Raw genomic sequence first — 21917 nt, 5'->3', positions numbered from 1 at the left:
CTCTTGGAGCGTTAGTTGCTTTCTCACAGATAGTTATGGGAAGGAAAAACAGAGAGGCCGTTATATTCACGGCTGTGTAGAAAGCCAAGAATCAAACCTTGGACCAAGTGCAAGAGCTGGGAGCTGAATGGCATGGCCAGTTTGAACAGTGAAAACCAGGCCACCCAGGGCTGTGCTTGGCCAAGCTCGTCCCGAGGAAGCTCAGGGTGAAGTGACAGGCTGGCTCTTCAGCCAGAAATAAAAATGAGGATATCAGCTGGATGGACAATTCTATTGGTTCCCATCAAGTCACCATATATCATTTTCTGGTCACTTAAAGTGAAGCTTCTGATGGCGAGCAGAAGATATAAACCAACAGAGACTAGCACATCTACATTCTCCTTTCTTGGGCTCTAATTAACATTGTCTCTGCTTTTCATCTAGAATCTCAGTCCCTTGTGCTAACTGCTACTGAGTTATTCTAGTTAAAGTATGTTAATGAAGGGGTGAGAACTACTAGCTTCATGAAATTTTGGGATTATTTTACTCATCTTCCTCCTATCCCCCTTTCTCAGACATAACAAGAACCAGCTAGGACTGGTGGATGACTTAACAGTTTCTGAGAAACTCCAGATGCTTCTCTTTTACCACTCAACATTTTCTGCTCCCTTTGTGATTTGTAAGGTGGCTCACCCTGATCTAGAGGGCTTTAGGGTTCTACTTTTCCAGCCTGCTCAGCCACTCTCCACCCATCACCCTCTGGTTGTGGAAGCTGTTCATTCCACAAATATCTACTGAGCATCTTCTGTGTGACAGGCACTGTTCTAGTTCACAGCATTCCAGAAAAATCAACAAATACCCTGTCTTCATGGGTCTTAAATTCCAGTAGAGAAGACAAAAAATACACAGAAAAACACAAATGAATACAAAGTTGGATGATAAGTATCATGAAAAAAAAAAACATAAAGTGGGTTGAGGGACTAGAAATTGAGATGGTTGCTCTTTTAGGCAGAGATCTTGCATCTGCTTGCCCACCATGCTCCCTCCCCTTTTCCCTTTCTTCCTGTAATACCCCTCACCCCCTGAAACAGGAGTAGCCTGGGCCAGTCATGGTATCACTTGCCCCTGATCACAGTGACTGCTTCAGGAATAAGGTCCACATGGGGCCAGGGTACATTACTAGGAATTTTTTACACCTGGGGCCAGAGGAAAGCATTCCCTTGCTTTTCTGGGCAAGGAGCTAGAAGCAAGTAATCCTGGGGATGATACTGGCCACGCTCCCTGTTACAAGGGAATGTTTGCCTATAGGAAGAAATAATGAGTTTAAGGAGAGATAAGAGATGAGAGAAAGATCCTGAAATCTCCAGGGCCACCCTCGTCCCCATGGGTGTCCCTTCAATCTTAATATTCTTGTAGTAAATCCTCTTTGTTCAGCTGAAGTGCCACTTCCTTTGGAAGGACTTTTCTGACATATCCAGTCTCAGTGAAAGGCCACTGTCACTGTGATGTTAGAGATCCTTTAAAAAAAAAATACAGCAGTAGCAGCAATCTATGAATACCTACTACATGCCAGACTTTACGCCAAGGGCTCTACCTGGGTCACCTTTACTACAGAACTTAACAAGTTGCACCCTAGTGAATCATTTTTATGCACATTTCACCCACTAGAAAAATGAATATAAAAATTTGTGGATAATCTCCTTTGTGAAAGAAAAAACACTAATTTCAAATTTATTTCAGCCTGCATATGTGCAGAAGAGATTACAGTTGTCCCTCAATATCTGCTCTCCTAACAAAAATGCCTATAGTTTTTAGCTGAAATAAAGTCTACTTTCCCCAAGTCTTTGCTTGCAGCTAGGTATGGATGCATGACCAAGTTCAAGTCTGTAAGATGTAGCTATGTGTGTAGTGTGTAATTTCCCAGAGGTGTGTTTAAAGGGAGAGCATGGAATCTTCTCCCCGCCATTCCTCCCTTTTCTTGGCTGAATGTGGACATGATGGCTAAAGCCCGAACAACCATCTTGGATCAGCAGGTGAACAGCCATGGGTTGAGGTTGTTGGTACAAAAAGACAAAGAAGCTTGGGCCTTCTGTTGGTGAAAAGACATGGAACCCCACATCAGCCCTGGACTGCTCATGTCCACGTCTCATTTATGTGAATTAGAAATAAAATTGTTGTCTTATTTTATCTGTTACTTTGAGGCTTTTGTGTTTCCCAGCTGAACCCGATCCTAACTGACAAAATGAGATTATATATATTACATATAAAACTAGTATTTCCAGGTGCTCAGATAGTCCAGTGAAGTTCAAGTCATTTTCTCTCTAGATGGAGATATGGCAGTATCATGGCTGGCCATTTTTGCTAAGAGTCATGTATCCAGGGATACTACTTACTCCACCATGTCCTGTGATGTTACCTACATTCAACAAAAAGGGTAACAGCTGTTAACAACAGGTCATTTTACAGCAGTTGAAGAAACTAACTGTAGAAAGAGAAGCTAGGAGAGTTGAAGAAACCAATAGCTGCTCAGATTCTACAGGAGCTGGACTAGTAGTAAGAAATGTCAATCATGAGAATAAATCAGATTCCAACAGGATCTAGCAGGGGAACTGTGAGACAGAGCTTGATGACCCATCTATTATTATTCAGTCCAAATTTAATATAAAAACAATAAACATTTAGACTTCTCAAATCCAGACTGGATGTTAGATGAGAAATTAAAGGGCAAATAAGAGGTGAGACTGAGAAGCAATGAGTTGTGCTTCATTGTGTGTCTGTGTTTATTTAATTTTTAAAGGAATTCAGCTTAAAGTACCTTGTGTATGTGCGTTATGACCAATATGAAAGCTTTGGCCATTTATAAATACATGAGCCAGACTGGCCTTAGCCAAATGTGAAGAACTATCAGGACCATTAGCTTTAATTTAAGGAAAGGAAAATAAATGTTTAGAAAATTGGAACCAATTCTTGGCTTTCAGTATTAAAAAAAAATTGCAAGGAACTGAACGTTTCTAGTTCATTTATTTTGCATACTAGAGAAATGAGGAAGAGTAAGGCCTCAATTATTTGTCCTCTAATGTGGACTTTATCCAAAATGCCTGGAGGTGCTGGGTGCGGTGGCTCACACTTGCAATCTCAGCACTTTGGGAGGCCAAGGTGGGTGGATCACCTGAGGTCAGGAGTTCAAGACCAGCCTGACCAACATGGTGAAACCCTGTCTCCACTAAAAATACAAAAATTAGCCAGGCTTAGTGGTGGCTGCCTATAATCCCAGCCACTCGGGAGGCTGAGGCAGGAGAATCACTTGAATCTGGGAGGCGGACATTGCAGTCAGCTGAGATTGCGCCACTGCACTCCAGCCTGGGCGACACAGCAAGAATCCATCTCAAAAAAATAAAATAATTTAAAAAGTACATGGAGGTCCATTATAAATAAGTCTTACCTGTACACTAAGGTGGGTTGGGAGGGCCTCTCCTGGGTAACACTATGTACTAGCCATTTGTATGAGTTGTATATTGCTCGACCTTCAGATGAAACATTCAGGCAAGTAGTACACATGAAACATTCAACTGTTTCCTTGGCAAATCCCTACCTTAGGTCAGTCTTTTCTATACTCAAAGAAACAAATGAAGCTTTTAACAATGTATGAAATGTTTTCCAAATTCCTATGTCATTCAAAAACAGTGGCCATAACATGCACATGTTAGAGGAGAATGCATTTAATGTATCCCGCCTTGTCCAGAGTGTATGCCAAGGTAAGAGCTTGGCTCACGTTACCTCACCCACATCAAGGCCCCAGTGGGTAAGCAAAATGCCCTTTAGCACAAAAGTGCAGAGCGAGTCTTCATTTTTGCATAATACTGCATTGTTTAATTCAAGCATTATTCCCCCCAAGAAAACAAGCACTGAGCATCTTGGCATACAAAGGCATATACTGACAGATTGAATTTGCTCTTTTGGAATTAAAAAGTTGGATGGAGCTCAGAACTCCTGTTCTCTGAAGGGTATGAAAGTGCAGGTAGGTGTGACATGCATGAGGCAAAGATGTCATTGGTAAGACAAGTGATCATTTCCTTGAGTGCATATCTTTGGCTCATACCATTCCACAACCCAGTACTCTAGTAATCTTAAAAACAAGCAAATGTGTAGTTTTCCCACCTTGTCTAACGCTTATGGGATAAAGAAGAAAAGCCAAGTTACCTTTCGCATCTGAGCCAACAATCCTTCAAACTCCTTCAGGTTTAGTGTCGTTCCGCTGTAGGATGTGCAGCTGTTTGCTGCTTTTCCCAGCCAGTAAATGGTAACTAATACCTGTGGAACAAAATGCACAAGAGCAGATTTTTCCCTCAAGAATGACGTTTAAACTAAGGAGTCAATAATGCACCACTAACAGGAAGGCAGGAAGGAAAGAGCTGATTTACATCGATTTTAAAAAACCACCACCCATGAGGTATCCATTAAATGTAAAATCACTTTAATAAGAACCCAATGCCATGTCAGGCAACACAAACATGCTTCAGTAGTTAAAACGACTCCAGTGTTAGGGAAAGTTAGGTAGTGAGGAAATGATCTCTAAGACAGCAAGAAGGAAAAATGAATCCACCCACATTATCTTTTATGTAGTGAAGGTTTCACAATTAGGCAGCAAAATTTTTCAAAAATGCTTTGGAATCTTTATCCAGAGAAGCAATGAAAGAGACTGTCAATTCCTTTTGAGAAAGGTGCTTTTGAAGGCCCATAATTTCTACTTGTGGGCACAGAGGTTCTGCTAAGGCCAATGGCAGAAAAAAAATAAAATCCCAAACAAGTGATAAAGGTTAATTAGTGGTTCCCAGCACAGGATCAACATAATATATCTAATTAAAGTCAAAAGAAAGCAGTGTCATGAAGAATATGATCTGCAGATACCTAGCTTTGGGGTATAGTTAGATTCCCATTAATCTGAGATGGGAAATTTTGAGCCTTGACAAGGCTTGCTACCAATTAAACAACCTTGGATATTTAAGAATGTCTATGAGTATTCAATGGTCTGAAGCTACGGTCCCAAGTTAATTTTGTTCTGTATTTCCAAAGAAATTGTCCACAAAAGCAAATCTTCTTTACATTCACTTCCCATGAAACCCAGCAGAGTCAGCTGAAGATGAGCTCCTTCACACTGAATTACAAGTATCTGAGGCCCATGTAGAAGCTAAGATGAGTATTTTCTTTTCACACTCTGTCTTATCGCTTCAGCCAGTCTGGGAAGTACTTCTACTTGGTGCCTCCTTCTACTTGGTAGGCCAGAAAATGTTTCGGACAACATGGTATAGTTACATGAGTCCAGCTGGCGACAGACCCAAAATATGGTTATGTGCACTGATGCTAAGAGGTGATTCTGTTTTCTACCTCTGTGGGAAAATTTTACTTCATGAATCCCTCGAAACTTCCAGAACATCCTTTTGAACTGATTGCTTACAAATAAATTTCCAGAGATTCAAATGTCAGGACATTAACTAGGACCATAAAATAACTAATGTGTGCTAAGAGTATGAGGCTATCTTAAAAGGTATAACGGGGGAATGGAAAATAGACTGTTGTGTTTTAGGTTAAAGGTTTTCTGATTTGTTTAAAATTTTATGATGAAAAATGGCTTATACCTCTAGTTTTATAAAGGAGGAAAAAGAAGATAAGAATGAAAATGCCAATCAAATATAATAGCACCTAGGGAAACTTTTTTAAAAAGAGGCTTCAGCCAATTTTAAAATTTTAGATGCAGAATGTGACTTCTTTCATTCCTCAATCTAAACTGAAAATGAAACAGCACTAACATACTTGCCTTTTGAAAATAAGATCTACAAAAAGTTCATTTGGGCAAGTACTAATAAAAGTGCAAAAGATTAAAAGGAGAACAAAATACATAGAGTATAGGCCCATGGCAGTCAACACTATTCATATTGTGCAGATCTTACCCTACAACAATTTGCCAAACTGCTTAATTTAATAATCCCATCTGTGCCTACAAATGGAAAGGGGCTAATGTTAGTATTGAGCCTGATCATTTTGTGTTTAAGAAACTGAATCATAAACAGAGTACAAGCTTTCACTTGTTTATTTCTGGATTGAGCACTTATCTAAATAAAGAGAACCACCACCACCCCAGCCCAACACATACACAATTTACTATTTTTATTTCTATCATGGTCATTAACTATTCTATGAAATACACATATACTTTTTTCTAAGGACTTTTTCCAGCAAGGCATATGAGAAACACTGAATTAGCTAAATTTTACACTTGAACCATCAAAGATACAAGTTTGGAAGTTAAAACACTTACATTTTTCAGCTTCCTACTATAATCAAGGCTCCTAGTCAAGGAAAGGGAAAAGAAAATATTGTCAGAATAGCAGATTCTAAATTGTGACCTTTCCTTAAATGCCACTAAGATGTACTTGAAGCTAACATATATAATGAAATCAGAAGAATGTATTATTTTTTAAGGCTTAAGTTTTGTGATTTCGGGCACTGAATAAAATTACTTAGGAAACAAAATGTAGAAGGACAAGGTGGGATTAAAGTTCCACAGTACGCTATAAAAAGATGATGCTTTATAATTTCTGGAAATAGAAAAAGTCCGATCAGAACTGGGACCATTCATAGTTGTGTTCTCAAAGATTAACCACAGAAGATTCTGCCTTGATTATAGACCACTATCAAACTGAAATCCGAATGCACTTCCAAAATCTTCATGCAAGTATTTTTAACACAGGTCTAAAACCTTATTTAATTAGACAGACCTGAAAATATGTGTACAAGAAGCAATCCTATCCAAATATTTGTTCTTTTCTGCTCTGGACATAAATTAGCATTGGGAATAAGCCATAAGCAGGAAAATATGCCTGTTATGTTCAAATATACACACATGCATGCTCAAATATGCACCCATGTTTACTCTCTAACTATAAACAAAAAAGCTACTTCGAAATATTCATACAATGAAATAAGACTTCCTGCAAAATTATTTCAAAGTTTTTTTTAACACGTCAACAAATAAACACTAGAAAAAACAAACTGCACTTCTGTTTTCCACAGTAACTTCAGTGAGGGGGAAGGGAGTGTAAGACTATCATATAAACCAGTCAAGAATTCCTGAAAGTATTTAGCCCCTGATTACTTCATTGCAGCATACACTGACCTAAAGTACATATTAATGAATAAGTGGACCATTTTAAGTCCATTGAAATTTGAAGAAATAGAAAACAAGTAGTATACCATGGAAATAAACCCATCAACAAGGATGTAGATTGAAAGAAGCATTAGTCCAGTTTGGATTTGATTTAAAAAATGTTTTCATGTTTCTGTTTTTAATAGGAAAAAAAATGGGATGTCCTTATCTGCTTGGATATCTGCTAGGGTTTGTTGTTGTTGTTGTTGTTGTTTTGAGAATGAGCCTCACTCTGTCGCCCGGCTGGAGTGTAGTGGTGTGATCTCGTTTCACTGCAACCTACACCTCCCAGGTTCAAGCGATTCTCCTGCCTCAGCCTCCCGAATAGCTGGGACTACAGGCACGTGCCACCACGACCAGCTAATTTTTGTATTTTTAGTAGAAATGGGGTTTCACCATGTTGGTCTCCATCTCCTGACCTCGTGATCTGCCCGCCTTGGCCTCCCAATCTGCTAGGGTTTTTAATTTAAGAAAGAAACCAGATTTTTAAAAATCTATAAAAGATTTGAAACTTTTATGGAAAACAAATTAAGAATAGGGAACATAAAGCTTTTACTGCATTGATGATAAAAGTTCACTAAGACTGTAATCCAGTGCTAAAAATTATGCTTGGTACATAGTAGAAGCTCGCAAAATATTTGTTGAATGACTCCCACCTATTATGTGGAAATACTTCCAAATTTTGACAGAGACACTCGGGAGCAATCCAGAGCCTGCGTACGTTTCATCAGTTGCTTTGATTCCTTGGAATAATACTTGCTGTGTGCCTGTCTAGATTACACTTTCATTTCCCATCAAGGTTGTCTGGCATCCATTACAGGTAGAGTTCACTAAATTACACATGCAGTAATCACTTGCAGGCTTTTCCTTTTTTTTTTTTTTTTTTTTTTGGTCTACTCAAGTTTCTTCTAAAAGAAAACACACACACACACACACCACACAAGAAAAACTGCCTATCATGAAAGCTAAATGAAAGAGTATTTTCTGAAACAAAACTTCCAGAAAACCATCCAAAGCTCTTCTGTGGGATCTATCCCTATACCTTACTGCTTCTGCTAGTAATTGGTGGCAATGGGGTGCTCCTCTCTGTGTCTACAGATGTCCTGCTCAACTCTTAGAGGGACAACAGAGAAATATAGCAGTTCTACTTTAACTACCTTAGTTTACAAAATCTGCATATGTTACAAGCATTCCCTGCACAGTGCCAAATTAAACCAGCATCACTTATCAAAAATACATGAAATCCGATAGTTTATTTCATACTCTATTCCTTACTAAAACCAGAAACAACTTTCTACGTACTGTAAGTGAATTTATAGCATCATTTTAAGATAAAATTCTTTATGTTCTTTGAAATACTCATACAGTAAAATGTTTTTTCTCTATAATGATTCTGAGTTCAACATCCTACCCTGCTTGTGGACTGCCACGCCCACCACACATGTCCTTACACATTATCCTTCAACCACACCAGTTACTTTTCTTTCTTTTAAACATGAAGCTTGTCATTCCTCTTCCCCTGACTTTGTACCTGCTCTTTCTCTGTCCTGAATGCCCCACAGACCTTCCCACAGCCTGTTCTTCCTTCCTATTTGTGTCTCAGCCCCCAGTTAGTGCTCAGCTGAAATGCCAGCACTTCAGAGAAGCCACCCTCAACCACCTCCGGACTGGCCACTGTCTTTTGCTTATCACTCCATTTTATTTTCTTCTCAGCACTTATCACTTCCTGCAATGATCTTCTTTGTTTACTTCTTTGCTTCTCATTTCTTGACACTGGATTGTAAACTCCACATGAGCAGAAGACCTTGGCTATCTGAGTTCATTCTATTTCTCTAGTGATGAAAAGTATCTAACACACAGAAGCTGCTCAGCAAACATTTGTTGAATGAATGAATGAAAAATGCCAGGGTCATGGGGGAATGTGATGGCAAAGTATTGCCTAAAGGAAATAAGAGTACCCAAGTGAAGGAAACATTAAAAAGAAAATGAGGAGAAGAAATACAAAAGGAGAGATAGATGGAAAGACGGGATTAAAAAGGGAGGGAAGGCAGAAGGAAGAAAAGGAGACAGAAAAACAGACGGAACAATCAACAGGAAAACAAAAAGATGGTACAGTAACTAAGAAGGGACTGTATCCATGTGTCACTTGCCTAAGTGACATTTTCCCCTTTAGATTTCTTTCCATACCTTGATTTAAATCTCTTTTTTTTACAAGTCAGTTGTTCCATCTTCCCATATCTGCACTGAGCAAGCTTGACCCAGAATCATACAAGATGGAATATTCCATCCAGTTTCAATTTTTAGATGAATACATGGGGCCTGCTGAAGAAGGGAGCTTAACCAGGGCTTCAGATCTAGTGAGCAGCAGACCTAGGGCTAGATCCTCATTTTCCTGATGCCCAGTTTTTTGTAGATAAGCAATAAAGGTGATACGAGTTTTGAATTTTTAAAACCAGTCAGGCTCAGAATTCTGGTTTAGTAACATACTGATTTAAAGTGGCTCTAAAAAAAAATGAATGCAGCTGCAGACACTTTCAAAGTGACCTTTCCTTCACCCTCCAAGCAATGTGTGTGTGACTAATTATTACCTACGAAGCTGCACAGTTACTATTGTTTCTGGTCACTTGCCACCCGGGTGAAACTATGAATGGGAGATGAGGCAGAACCTAAAACAATTTCCTAAAGTGAACAATGGTTTATAGAGGATAGATTTAAGTACAATAATAAATGGGGCATGTGATGACCAAGATGAGGTTTAGTGCGGTTTCCATATTCAAATATCCTGATTTTTATTCTGTTATTTTTTCGCTTAGCTAAAATTTTTCCAAGAGAAGTTTTAAAGAATGGCATATTGACAACAGAAAAGTACTTTTAGATAATAGATCACTACTAACTCTCCCATATTCCCAGTCATGAATCACAAAATCCAATATAAACCCCAAATTTTATTTTATCCAGTAGTTCTCATTTTTTCCCTATTTTTCCTCATCCTTTTTAAAAAATAAAAAATCAAGCAAATAGTATAAAATCAAATAGTACAAAAAATCAAGCAAATAGTATAAAATCAAATGTATAAAAATCAAGCAAATATAGTATAAAAATCAAGCAAATAGTATAAAATCAAGCAAATGGTATAAAATTAACAGCTCTGAATTTGGCTTCTATCCCTTTTCTGTTCCTTCATGATAAAATGACTCCAAAAACAATCAAAAGAAGAAAAGTTACCAATTCACAGACCCTATCTATGTAACTATGTTTATTATTCAGGCATATCCATGTCAAACATTGTTTGGCTAAAGTGGAAAATGTTTTATATGAAATCAGTAGGATCTAAAGAACTTCTAAACTACAGGAAAGTTATCTCTGCCATCTCATACCCTGGTCACAAGCTATTTCTTTACACAAAGTACATTGCTGTCTCTTTTATTATGACATTCTGCTCCAAGAATTATTTGGCCCAAACAGGGCTCATTAAGTAGATATAGTCAAAGTGCTAATGATCCATCTTCAAAGAACTTGATCACTGACACATATGAGAAGACAGTTACAAATGTAAATGAAGAAGCAAGTTCTCCATAATCTAATGCTTTCTTTGCATAACAGAGTTCAGATCTGTTTACCTTCCAAGAGCCTACTCAAATGTTCAATTGGTGCCAATAAAAGTTTTTTGTCTAACACACTGATTCTGTGCCTATTTCTTTCTTGCCTCTCTGTTAATCTTTACTTAACATTTTTCTCCTCTTCAAAATTCAAACTCTATATGCAAGAATTTTGCATTCAAAAAATGATGTTTGATCAGAATGAAAGCTATGCACAGAGGGAAAGTCAATGTGAGTTGTTTTGAAAGTTGATTTTTACCTTCACATTTTTATTTTATTAAGCATAACCAATTCTCTGTCTCTTAGAACTTACAACATCATCACAAAATTGCAAATCAAACTATAAAGGAGTTTCCCTTAAACACAAATCACGCTTTACTTACTTGACTGTTACTCTGTTGGATGTATCCTGGAGGTCACTCGGGTCAAAAAGTTGAGATTCTTTAAGGCCGAGCTCTTTACAACCTCTCAAGAATAAGATAATATTGTCCTAGAAGGAAAAAAAGAAATATAAGTCTATATTATCTTAGATTATCTTTATGAACCAGCCCCTCCCACGTTGCTGTAGGGATACTGGTCACTAAGGCAGCTGTGGTCAGGTCTAAATCATAGCTTGCATAACAAATCATACTTTGTTAGGAAATGCCAGATAAACAGACACTTCAAACCTCCAAACCCACAACCATGCCAGATTCATTTTTTCCCGTTAGCTTGACACATTTGTATAAAACTGCAAGTAAAATGCCATTAAAAAGGAAAACTTAGCATTGTTAGGGGGAACTGTACTCAAAAACAGGTATTCCTTATTGCTTCTTTGTCCATGTCTTGTTGCCTAGAATCTGGTTGAAATTGATTTCTTTTCTTTCTTTTTTTTTTTTAAAAGGTTTTTCATCTTTAGCAAGTTTTTCTTCTTAATTGATCTAAAATATATTCTTTAGATGTATTTTACATCCTTTAGGGATTTTGACTAGTAATACCTCTTTGTGGATTATACACTGAGTTAAATGCAAGAAAAAAAATCTAGACTTAATCGAAATGAGAAAAAAGGACAGGGAAAGGTTTTAAAATACTAATGCAAAAGACTGTCAAGAAAGTGAAATTTTCTCTAGCAGATACAAATTTACTTTGAATTGGCAGGCACCATTGACAATTAAGGAGGGGTCTGTCTTCATCTATTTTAAGTCATTAAGTACAAACAAACGCTTCTGAAAGGGATTGCAAATTGTGGGTCATCCTTTTGGAACTCCAGGGTATTAGTCAAGAAGTTTACCAGCTACAAGTCTCTAACTGTTCTCTTCCTAAAAGACTTTTGAAGGTGCTAACTGACCCCATCAGTTAGTGAAAACTACAGGATAGGGAATGTCGGCTCCAGAAGCCAGACTGATGTGAATCCATCTGAATGCTGTGAGAAAGATGCTACAAAAATCTGAAATGATGGTGGTGATTACAGAATCACATATTCACTCATGTGCAATTCAACTTAGTGAACAGAGAATATTTCCAGTTACCCAGTTTGCAGTCAGGATTCTAAGATAAACCCCAAGAATCCTGCCCCCAATACACATCTCTTCTTGAGTGCAAGTGAAATCTGTGAATATGATGGGCTATAACTCTGTGATATGTCACTAGCAAGTTGACTTGGAGTTAATCAAAAGAAAGATTATCTGATTGGGCCTGACCTAATCAGGGAAACTCTTAGAAGGTGAGGTCAGAATTCATGCTGGCCATGAATTCTATAGCTGCAAGGAGATGAATTCTGTTAACAACCACATGAGCTTGGAAGGAGCTTGGAAGATGTTCAGATAGGATCTCAGCCCACACTAACACTTTAGTTTCAGTCCTGCAGGACCCTGAGCTAAAAATCCAGTTACACCATGTCCAGACTGCTGACATTCAGAAAATGAGAGATAACCATTGGTGTTAAAGACATTAGGTTTTATGCAGTAATAAAAAAGTTAATACATCAAGGCTCAAAATAACAACAAGAACAATAGCAATAAGTTGCTAACCTTTCTATAGCCCTTATTATTCACCATGCATTATTCCAAGAACTTTACATATATTCACTCATTTAATTCCTGTACAACTTTATGAAAAATTTTGACAGATGAGTGATCTAAGGCACAGAACAATTAAGCAAATTGTCCAAGATCACACAGCCCCCAAAGGATGGAGGTGCAAAACAACATGTCTTATATGAGGAACTGAAGCATAAAATCTGAGGCCAGCACCAAAGGAAGATGAGGCTATGCAGGTAGAGGCTGATCATAGACGCCTCGAAGGCCATAGAAGACAAGTTGCAGAATGTCACAGGGGGGCTATATCTGAGAAGTGAAAACCCAGATCTATGGTGGAAGGAGATTGTTGCAGGTGGGGTTGGGGGGAGGTAGACGGTGTGAAGGAAGTACTAAAAAGGAAGAAGATGGGAGACAGGGAGAACAATGACGAGTTACTACAACTTTATTTTCCCCCAATGAGGGTGGCTTCATCCCAGGATGTTTTCTTTCTGGGTAAAGCCTAGGTCTTTTTTCAGCAGGCAAGAGATGCCATTGTTCACAAGACCTCTTGGAGGCTGACAGTGAGCTAGCTGCTCAAAGTCTGAAGTCACCTACACCCTCACCAGTTTCTCCTTCGGTTACTTTCCACATTTTTAAATTATCAAATGTAAGAGTTCCCTCCCATCCCCTGAGTTTTGCAGTTTTCCACTTTCTTGGCCATATATGTTTCATTGATTGACACTGTCCTAGGTAGAAAAGAAAGGGAAAGAAAGCAAGGATTGAAAAAAGTGGTGATACAGAGTCCATTTTAAAGGACCCAGATTTTCTAGTTGTGCATTGATCATCCTGTCGCTGAATTTAAATATAACATCTTTCTTTCCAAAACACTTATTTTGTCCCAATATTTCAGTTACTTGAAATAAATCGTTTTCAATCCTTTTTTCTAGTTAACTTTGTTATCACACAGACATATCAGTTTATCACTGATTTTAGCTATGCAAACCATGCCAGTCTTACTTGCTTCCAGACTTGTCTTTACTCAGTACTCAGACTTCCAATTTGGGTCACATCATTTTCCAGAGACAGCAAAATCTTCTCCCTGGAATTTTGCTTTTCTTATTGCCAGTGGAAGAAGTACATGTGGATGTTCATTTGGTACGTTTACATGTAAATGATCGGTTAGAAAAATGGTAGAAAAAGAAGGAATAAAAGTCACATACTTTACTATTACTGGAATATTTATGAGCACGTATGAAGATAAAAATTAGTACAATAAAGTATTGCTGAAAAGTGGAAAAATACTTTGTCAATATGAGAATCAAAGCTTGCTGGTGAACTTTTTTTTTTTTTGAGATGGAGTCTCACTCTGTCACCCAGGCTGGAGTGCAGTGTGCAATCTCGGCTCACTTCAGCCTCCACCTCCTAGGTTCAAGCGATTCTACTGCCTCAGCCTCCTGAGTAGCTGGGACCACAGGCATGAGCCACCATGCCTGGCTAATTTCTGTATTTTTAGTAGAGATGAAGTTTCACTATGTTGGCCAGGCTGGTCTCGAGCTCAAGTGATCTGCCCACCTTGGCCCTGCAACGTGCTGGGATTACAGGCATGAGCCACCATGCCCAGTTGATGAATTCTTTTTTAGAAGGCTTTAAAAAATTTACTCATTATTCTTAAGAAAATAGGTTAAAGATTGGTGAAGGCTGTAGATATCAGACCATTATGGTGAATTATGTGGGGCACTTAATAATATAAACTAAACATTTATAGCTTACACTCTTCAAGCATTTGCCATCTAGCTACCAGGTCTGTTCTGAGGATGTACATGGATTATTTCATTTATTTTCAAAACAGCCATACACAGCAGGTACTGTTATTGTCTCCATTTTCTAGAGGAGTAGTTGAGGCACAGAGAGGTTATATACCATACCAGTCACCCCGCTACTAAATCTGACTCCCAATTAACTTCACACAGTGGAAAAAATAAAATAAAGTTTCCCCAGATGTTAAAAATCTAAGTCTGAAAAGTGGCAATTCCTTTTCCCACCTCTCCAAATTTCCAGGTGCCTTATTCTGAATTCAGCCTTCCTGAAATTTCCATTTTAGTTCTCTTCTTGTCTTCTCTTTCTCTATGATGTTCTTCTTCCTCCTTCCCTCCCAATGGCAAACAAACACACATATATATGCACCCTCTTAACTTACTTGGCTCTGTGACTCTCAAATGCTCCACTGCTCTAGCCTTGAACAATCTTGAGGATACCACATTCAAAAACACGTGCACCACTCACTTACAATTCTACCATTCAGGAACAGTAAATAAACCCTTTACCCCATGAGGCAACTCCAAACCAAAGAGTGACTAGTACAGATCCAGGTGAGTCTTCACTTGGGAGTGCAAGTATCCTCTGACTGGCCTTTAAGCTCTGAGTGCTTTCTGCCCAGAGGAAAGCAAAGGCTGAGTGTTGATGCTCTCTGGACATCATTTGGCACCACAATAAAGGACAAGACCTGTGACCAGCATGTAGTCCCCTAAGAGGTGCATGACTGTGACCCCCACAGATTCATAACAAGGTGCTCCTCCTATGTGCATCCCAGACGCACAGATCTGGGATGCACGCCTTTGAACACCATGCTGTGTTCAGCGTGCAGCCTGCAAACACAAAAGCTTTGCGCTGCCAGCCAGCCCAAACAATTTGGGCTAGAAGATTTAAATAACTGCAGGTCTGTTTCCAGCTTCTTGCTACAACCTAATGACGCTGGGGGGGAGCCAGGCCCTAGGCAGAAGAAAAGCCAGAAGGAAGAGCCACCCAGCCAAGAGCTAGCAAGGGCAGCCACTGGAGCAAGCGAGAAGGGCTGTGCCTTTAATTACATAAAATGCATTCTGTGAATTCTCATCTGCCTTGCTGTTCACACTGATATTTTTCCACATTTACAATTTCCAGCAAAACCCAAAACTTAGTGTGTTAACTTTGGAAGCCAAACACTAAAAGTGTCTCAATCCCAAGGGAAAAGAAGTACAAGACACCGCTTTACTATAATGGCTATATATTTAGCTCTTACTATCGTGGAGCTAACAAACCCATACATCTTTGCAAGAAGTTTTTAAAGGACTCTTCAAAAAAGTCAATGTCATGTAAAACAAAAATTGGCAATCAAAGCCATCATGAACAAATGCAATGTATGATCTTTGATTAGACCCCAGATCCCAAAGGAAAAACTAAATAAGGGTGTAATAGTCTAATTTAAATATGAACTGCACATTGGATGATATTACTCAATGAATGTTAATTTTTTAGGTGTGATCATGATTTTGCATTTATATGAGAGACTGCCTTTATTTTTAAGCATCCACATGAATTATTTAGGGGTGAATTATCATAATGTCAGTAACATAACTTTCAAATGGTTCAAAAAAAGTATGCATGTATATATATGTTCACACGTGTGGGGGAAGGGAGAGAGAGAGAGGTTGCGAGTATGTCTGCCTGTCTGTGAAGACAGAGATAAAGCAAATAGTAAAATAGTAACAAGCAGTGAATCTAGATCAAGGGACAGTCAACTGTTTCTATAAAGGGTCAGATAGTAAATCTTTTAGGCCTTGTGGGCCATATGGTGGTCTCTGTTAAAATAATTCAACACTGTTGTTGTAACCAGATCATATGTAAACAAACGTGTGTCTGTATTCTAACAAACTTTATTTATCAAAGCAGGCATTGGGTGGATTTGGCCCATAGACCATAGCTGGATGACCCTGTATTCGGTTATTCACCATACCATTCTTTGAATTTTTCTGTATGTTTGAGATTTTTCCCAAAAAAGGTTGTGAGAAAAGGTTCTTGACTTTCTAAAAGATATATTCAACTAGGTAGGATTGTGACTTCATTGGTAAAAATCTATTCCACAAAATTCAAGGAAAAATGGTTGTCACCTCTGAGATGACCACTGCAAACTCATGGCGGTAAATCCTCAGGTGCTACTGATGGAAAGTTACCATTTCTGGCTAACTGGCAAGTACTGCATAACATGAGTCTCAGTTCAACAGAAAGGCATAACATAAAGTTCCTCAAAGAGTCTATTTTGTACTAGACAAATATTAATACATGAATTTATACCACTGTTTATGTAACTTCCATACATTAAACCCTCCTTGTTCATGGGCCAGTGGTTTCTCATTTCATTGATTTGTGGGCTTGCCTTGTGTATAAAAACATTTCCCAAGGGCTATGGGTAAGACCTGAGCTTGCTACCTTCCCAGGGCCTCTTACTCTAAAGACATCCTTGCAACTCACTCCCTTTCCTTTCACACTCCAAAGGCAAGGTGAGGGAATAGCCCAGGATGGTCTCTACCCCAGAGTGTAGCAAAGTTCCTGACATGTACAAGTGCTCACTAAATATTTAAATAAACTCAATTCAATGTGCTACGTACTCTTCTAGGTATCTGTAATGAATAAAACAGAATTCCTTAGTCTTCACAATCCATCAAATAACTGGAATTGTTCAACATACACATAAACAGAGTTCTGACATCAAATTAGAAAATAGAAGTAAGAGAATAACAAACATATCAAGGAACAGGGCACAAATAGCTTTTCTAGTTAGAATCCCAGCCTTGTCTGCTTCTTAGCTACGTGTCCTTGGGCATAGTTCCTAACCTTTCTGATCCTCAGATTTCTAACTCATAAGGTGGGGGATGCTATCGACCTGTGGGGATGTCAAAATTACAGAAAATATACATTAAGAACACAGCTCAGCGTCTGGCACCTTCTGGGCCCTCATTGTATGGGAGTTATTATTAAGACATTCTTGTTCACTTAGGTCAAGAAAGGACCATGGATGATGCGATGATGAAGAACAGTTTATCCATTTATGAAAAACAGGCACACTGTGTAGGTATAGCCCTTGCCAGTTACATAGGAGATGGCAAAGAAAAAAAAAAAGATAGTTGCTGCTATTGTTACTTAGTTGTTATTAACCACCAGCTTGACAGTTTTATACAAACAGCCTCAAATTTAGGGGCAGGCTACATACCAAAAGTTCATTTGCAGGGTAGCTGCTTATAAGCCATCATTTGTAATTAACCCACAGAAATAAATCCTTGCATGGTGGTTCTAAGTTCAGGCCAGAAAAGCCTATTTCATCCGAAGTACACATGAAGGAGAGTAGGAATTACATGATGGAATCTAAAAGCTGGGCAGAACACTTCAGTGGGAAAACATATTCAGAGATACCAGGTGCACTTCTCCTCTGACTACAGTTGGATCAAGGATCCCAGCAGTTACAGAAGAGGTTTCCTCAGCCCATGGCAGTGCTATCAGAGGGAGAAGGGGCAGGAGGAGGGGGCCTCATCCAGGCCCTTCTTCCTCTTTTCTTCAGAAGGCAAGCAAGAAGCTCCTTGCTACCTTTCTCTTTCTTCAGTTGTCATTTCCATCTGCAAAAAGGTTTCTCTCTTTCCTTTATCTCCTGCACAGAGCAAGCAGCTTTCTGGCTCTGGGGCAGACACCCTGCATTTGGTAGTTCTCTATGGAAACCAGACAGGGAATGAGAAGCTCCCTTCTGTGCCCAACCTTCTTGGCGTTATTTCTTTTACCCCAATAGGGAGAGATCAACATGATCATGGATTTGCGTTCACAGAAAATGAAGGGAATGCTCATTTGGGTTTCAAATGAATCCAGACACCTTTACTGCCACATATTTAAAATGCAATATATACATATAAAGCATCCATATAATTCTCAGTTTCCATAAATGAAAAGACTAGGTGGAAAATATTAAAATGTAAACTAGAATTACCACTTTTGAAGTTCTCATTTTTATACATTTTCTATAACAAATATTTGCCCTAAAAATCTTAGTAAGGCCCAGGTGCAGTGGGTCACACTTGTACTGCCAGTGCTTTGGGAGGCTGAGGCAGGAGGACCCCTTGAGGCCAGAAGTTCAAGACCAGCCTGGGCAAGAGAGCAAGACTCTCTCTATAAAACGTTTTTTAAAAAATTAGCTGGCCATGGTGGAGCATGCCTGTAGTCCCAGCTACTCAGGAGGCTGGGGTGGGAGAATCACCTGAGCCCAGGAGGTAGAGGCTGCAGTGAGCTATGATCGCACCACTGTACTTCAGCCTGGGTAACAAAGCAAGACCTTGGCAAGCAAGCAAGAAAGAAAGAAAGAAAGAAAAAAAAAGAAAAAAGAGAATGAGAAAAGAAAGAAAGAAATTTTAATAAGGACTAGCATACCTCAGAAAGGCTTTCAGATTTGCAAGCCTATCATAGAAGACCCAGATCTTGTTAGGAAACCCATAACCAACAATAATGTTACTTTTCTATTCTACCTATAAGACTTGTTTTTCTTTTAAACATGGTTTTGGTTAGGTTTTCTACATTTGAAGCAAACTCCCTTTAACAGAAATGCAATTAAGAAACTCAGAACTTTAGCAATACATTACCAAAATATCTCCAGGAACCTACCACATAATTAATAGAATTTGGGGATTTCCTGTACCTGCCGTGTGTTCACAGTTGCTGCCTCAGCCTGTATGGGTAACAGTCACACTCCAGTGACTGGCTGATGTCCAACAACAATCAGCACTTGCCAGACTTTCAATGCATTTTTATTTGCCAGGAGCACTTAATGAGGATACCAGCTCTTCCACTGAGAGAAAAGAGCAACTCACTCTGCCTGGGGGAATTCTGGGGACGTTTGACCCAGAAGGTGGCAGCTGGGTGGCTGCTTGAACCAGAAGAAAACATTTTATGGATGGGAAATGAGCAGAAACACAGCGGATCACAGAAGAGAAAATGGGAGGTGGGAGGAGAAGAGAACTATGAAAGGTGAGACAGAGGAGGCCTCTGAGTGTCTTGCTAAAGATCTAGACTGTTCTTTAGGCAGTGGGGAAGCCAGACCAGCTCATGAGAACAGGAGTCCTGGGATCCTAGCTTTGTTTTGGGAAAAGATGTCAGGTGCAGAGGGAGAGAGCCAATGGGTGGAGGAGAGGGTCCATTTAAGAGGCTACTATAAGATCCCAGGCCTGGCGTGGTAGTTCATGCCTATAATTTCAGCACTTTAGGAGGCAGGCAGATCACCTGAGCCCAGAAGTTCGAGACCAGCCTGGGCAATGTGGCGAAACCTTATCTCTACAAAAATAAAAAAATTAGATGGGCCTGGTGGTGCGCACCTTAGACCCAACTACTCGGGAGGCTGAGGTGGGAGGATGGCTTGAACCTGGGAGGCAGAAGTTGAAGTGAGCCATGATTGTGCCACTACACTCCAGCCTGGGCAAGAGCGAGACCCTGTCTCAAAAAAAAGAACAATTAATTAACTATTTTAAAAAGATCCCAGGGAGAGCTAAACCAGAGGGGGAAGATATGAGCACCTCTCTTTGGATTGGCCATTGAGTGGATGCGGGGATAGAGGACGAGGGGAAAGATGGGATTTCAGGTAATGCCATGGTTTTTAGCCATTGAGATTGTCCTAAGGAACAGGGGCAAGAGGAGATCTGTGAGGAAGGGAAATAAATTGGGAGCACTCTATATTTAGAGAGCCCTAGCTCATCAGGGACTTATATTTGGGTTTGGAGTTGAGAAGCAAGGCCCCTGCAGAATATGTAGGTTTGGGAATCACCAGCCCAGGAACACAGGAGAAGCCAAGGGAAAGCAGGATATTTCCTGGGAGAGGTCAGACACAGAACGAGCGAGGCTAACCCAGAGACATCATCCACATGTAAAGGACAGTTAGAGGAGGACAAGTTCATCGTGCCTGAAGAAAAGCAAATATAAGCAGGAGGAGAACCAGGGAAGCCAGCAACAGGGAAGCCAGACCAGAGCACTGTTTCAGGAAGCACTGTGTGTCTGGGGTCAAATGCCACACCACCACACTGAGGATCCCAGCTCTGCCCCTTCCTGGCTGAATAACCTAACCCTTCTCTGTCCCAGGTTTCTCTTCTAAAAGCCTATGTCCTTACAAGTCCTGCAGAACCTGTTACCCACTACATTTCTGATCACATCTCCAAGGCTCTCCCCCACCCACCACCCCCGATGCGGCTTCAGCCAGGCACCTGCTCACTGGTCCTCAGACATGCCAGGTGAGCTCCTGCCAGGGCCTTTGCACAGCTCTCTCGCTCTCTTTTAACCTAGATATCACCTAGAACAACAATAACTGGGACATAAGAAGTAAATGCTCTTCCTCTTTGACCTTAGTCCCTCTTCTTCCAGGATTCTCATTCTTTCTCACCTATAACACCTGCTCTTTCATTTACAAACTTTGCTCTTTTCTCTCAGTCCATTTCTCTCTCCCCTTGTTGCCTTATTTCCTTCATGATCCAGTCTAGGCCACTGCATGTAGCTTCAGCATCCCCACCTCTTTGTCATTCTATAAGAGAACAAGGACTAGGAGGAGGAAATAACGCAGATGGAACAGTTAGCCTGGGACAATGATCCTTGGCATCGAACCCAGCCATCTCTTGCCTCCACTGGAAGAAGGATCAGCCGTCTGTCTATATGGAGGGACGTCAGCTGGGATAACACTCCTGGCCCTCCCTCCTCCTTTGCTAAGTTGGTTTGGGAGAAGAAATGGGACATCTCTCCTCAGCTATTTCCTTTCCATGAAGACAGGCTCTCGGTCTCTGCCATGTGGTAAGGGGCCTCTCTCTGTGGCGGAGGCCTGTGGTTCCCAGCTGTGCCAGAAATGGGTGGATAAATTCATTTAATTCAGGACTGAGGATTGGCAAACCCGCTTGATTGAAGCGCTAAACTCATGTTCTCCAATTTGTTCCATGAGAAGTCAAGATGATATTGTGATCTCTGTCTGATTCCCATGTTTATGTCTCAGCTAGAAGAGGAAGAGGGGAATATTATTTATCACCCTAAGTCCCTAATGCTTGGCTCCCTGTGCTACTGGACAAAATGCTGCCATGATTGGGCCTGGAGCTGCCACAAATTTATGAGCTCCCACATCAGTAGGCTCCTGGATCCACTTGTTAATCCTTCCAGGCATCCTTGGTCAGCCCCCTCTTCCAATCTTGGAAGAAGTGTGAACAAGCCTCCTCTACTTCCTTCCACCTCTCTGCCATGCCTTCACCTTCTGCTCACTCACAGATGTCATTAGCCCCCAAGATTTAAATCCCCTCACTTCACCCATCCCATATTCTGTATCTA

The 21917-nt window shown here is 40.0% G+C and overlaps 1 protein-coding gene across 29 annotated transcripts in view; it reads right to left on the bottom strand.

Moving 5' to 3' along the window:
• The window catches only part of LIMCH1 (LIM and calponin homology domains 1), a 340384-nt gene that overhangs the window by 89861 nt on the left and 228606 nt on the right, over positions 1 to 21917 (bottom strand). For 28 of the 29 annotated variants that reach the window (XM_063808788.1, XM_009447566.5, XM_016951474.4 and 25 more), the window contains 3 exons: positions 11166 to 11272; positions 6296 to 6326; positions 4180 to 4290 (listed from right to left, as the gene is read on the bottom strand). In XM_063808788.1, the coding sequence (XP_063664858.1) occupies positions 4180 to 4188 (9 nt within the window). In that variant the 5' untranslated portion in view covers positions 4189 to 4290; positions 6296 to 6326; positions 11166 to 11272. The remainder of the gene's footprint in view (positions 1 to 4179; positions 4291 to 6295; positions 6327 to 11165; positions 11273 to 21917) is intronic. The other variant, XM_063808789.1, reaches the window with a different exon arrangement.

The sequence above is a fragment of the Pan troglodytes genome, chromosome 3 (genome assembly GCF_028858775.2).
Source record: "Pan troglodytes isolate AG18354 chromosome 3, NHGRI_mPanTro3-v2.0_pri, whole genome shotgun sequence".
Classification (NCBI taxonomy): domain Eukaryota; kingdom Metazoa; phylum Chordata; class Mammalia; order Primates; family Hominidae; genus Pan; species Pan troglodytes.
The sequence above is the reverse complement of the archived record's forward strand: the minus strand, read 5'-3'. Positions and strand labels throughout refer to the sequence as shown.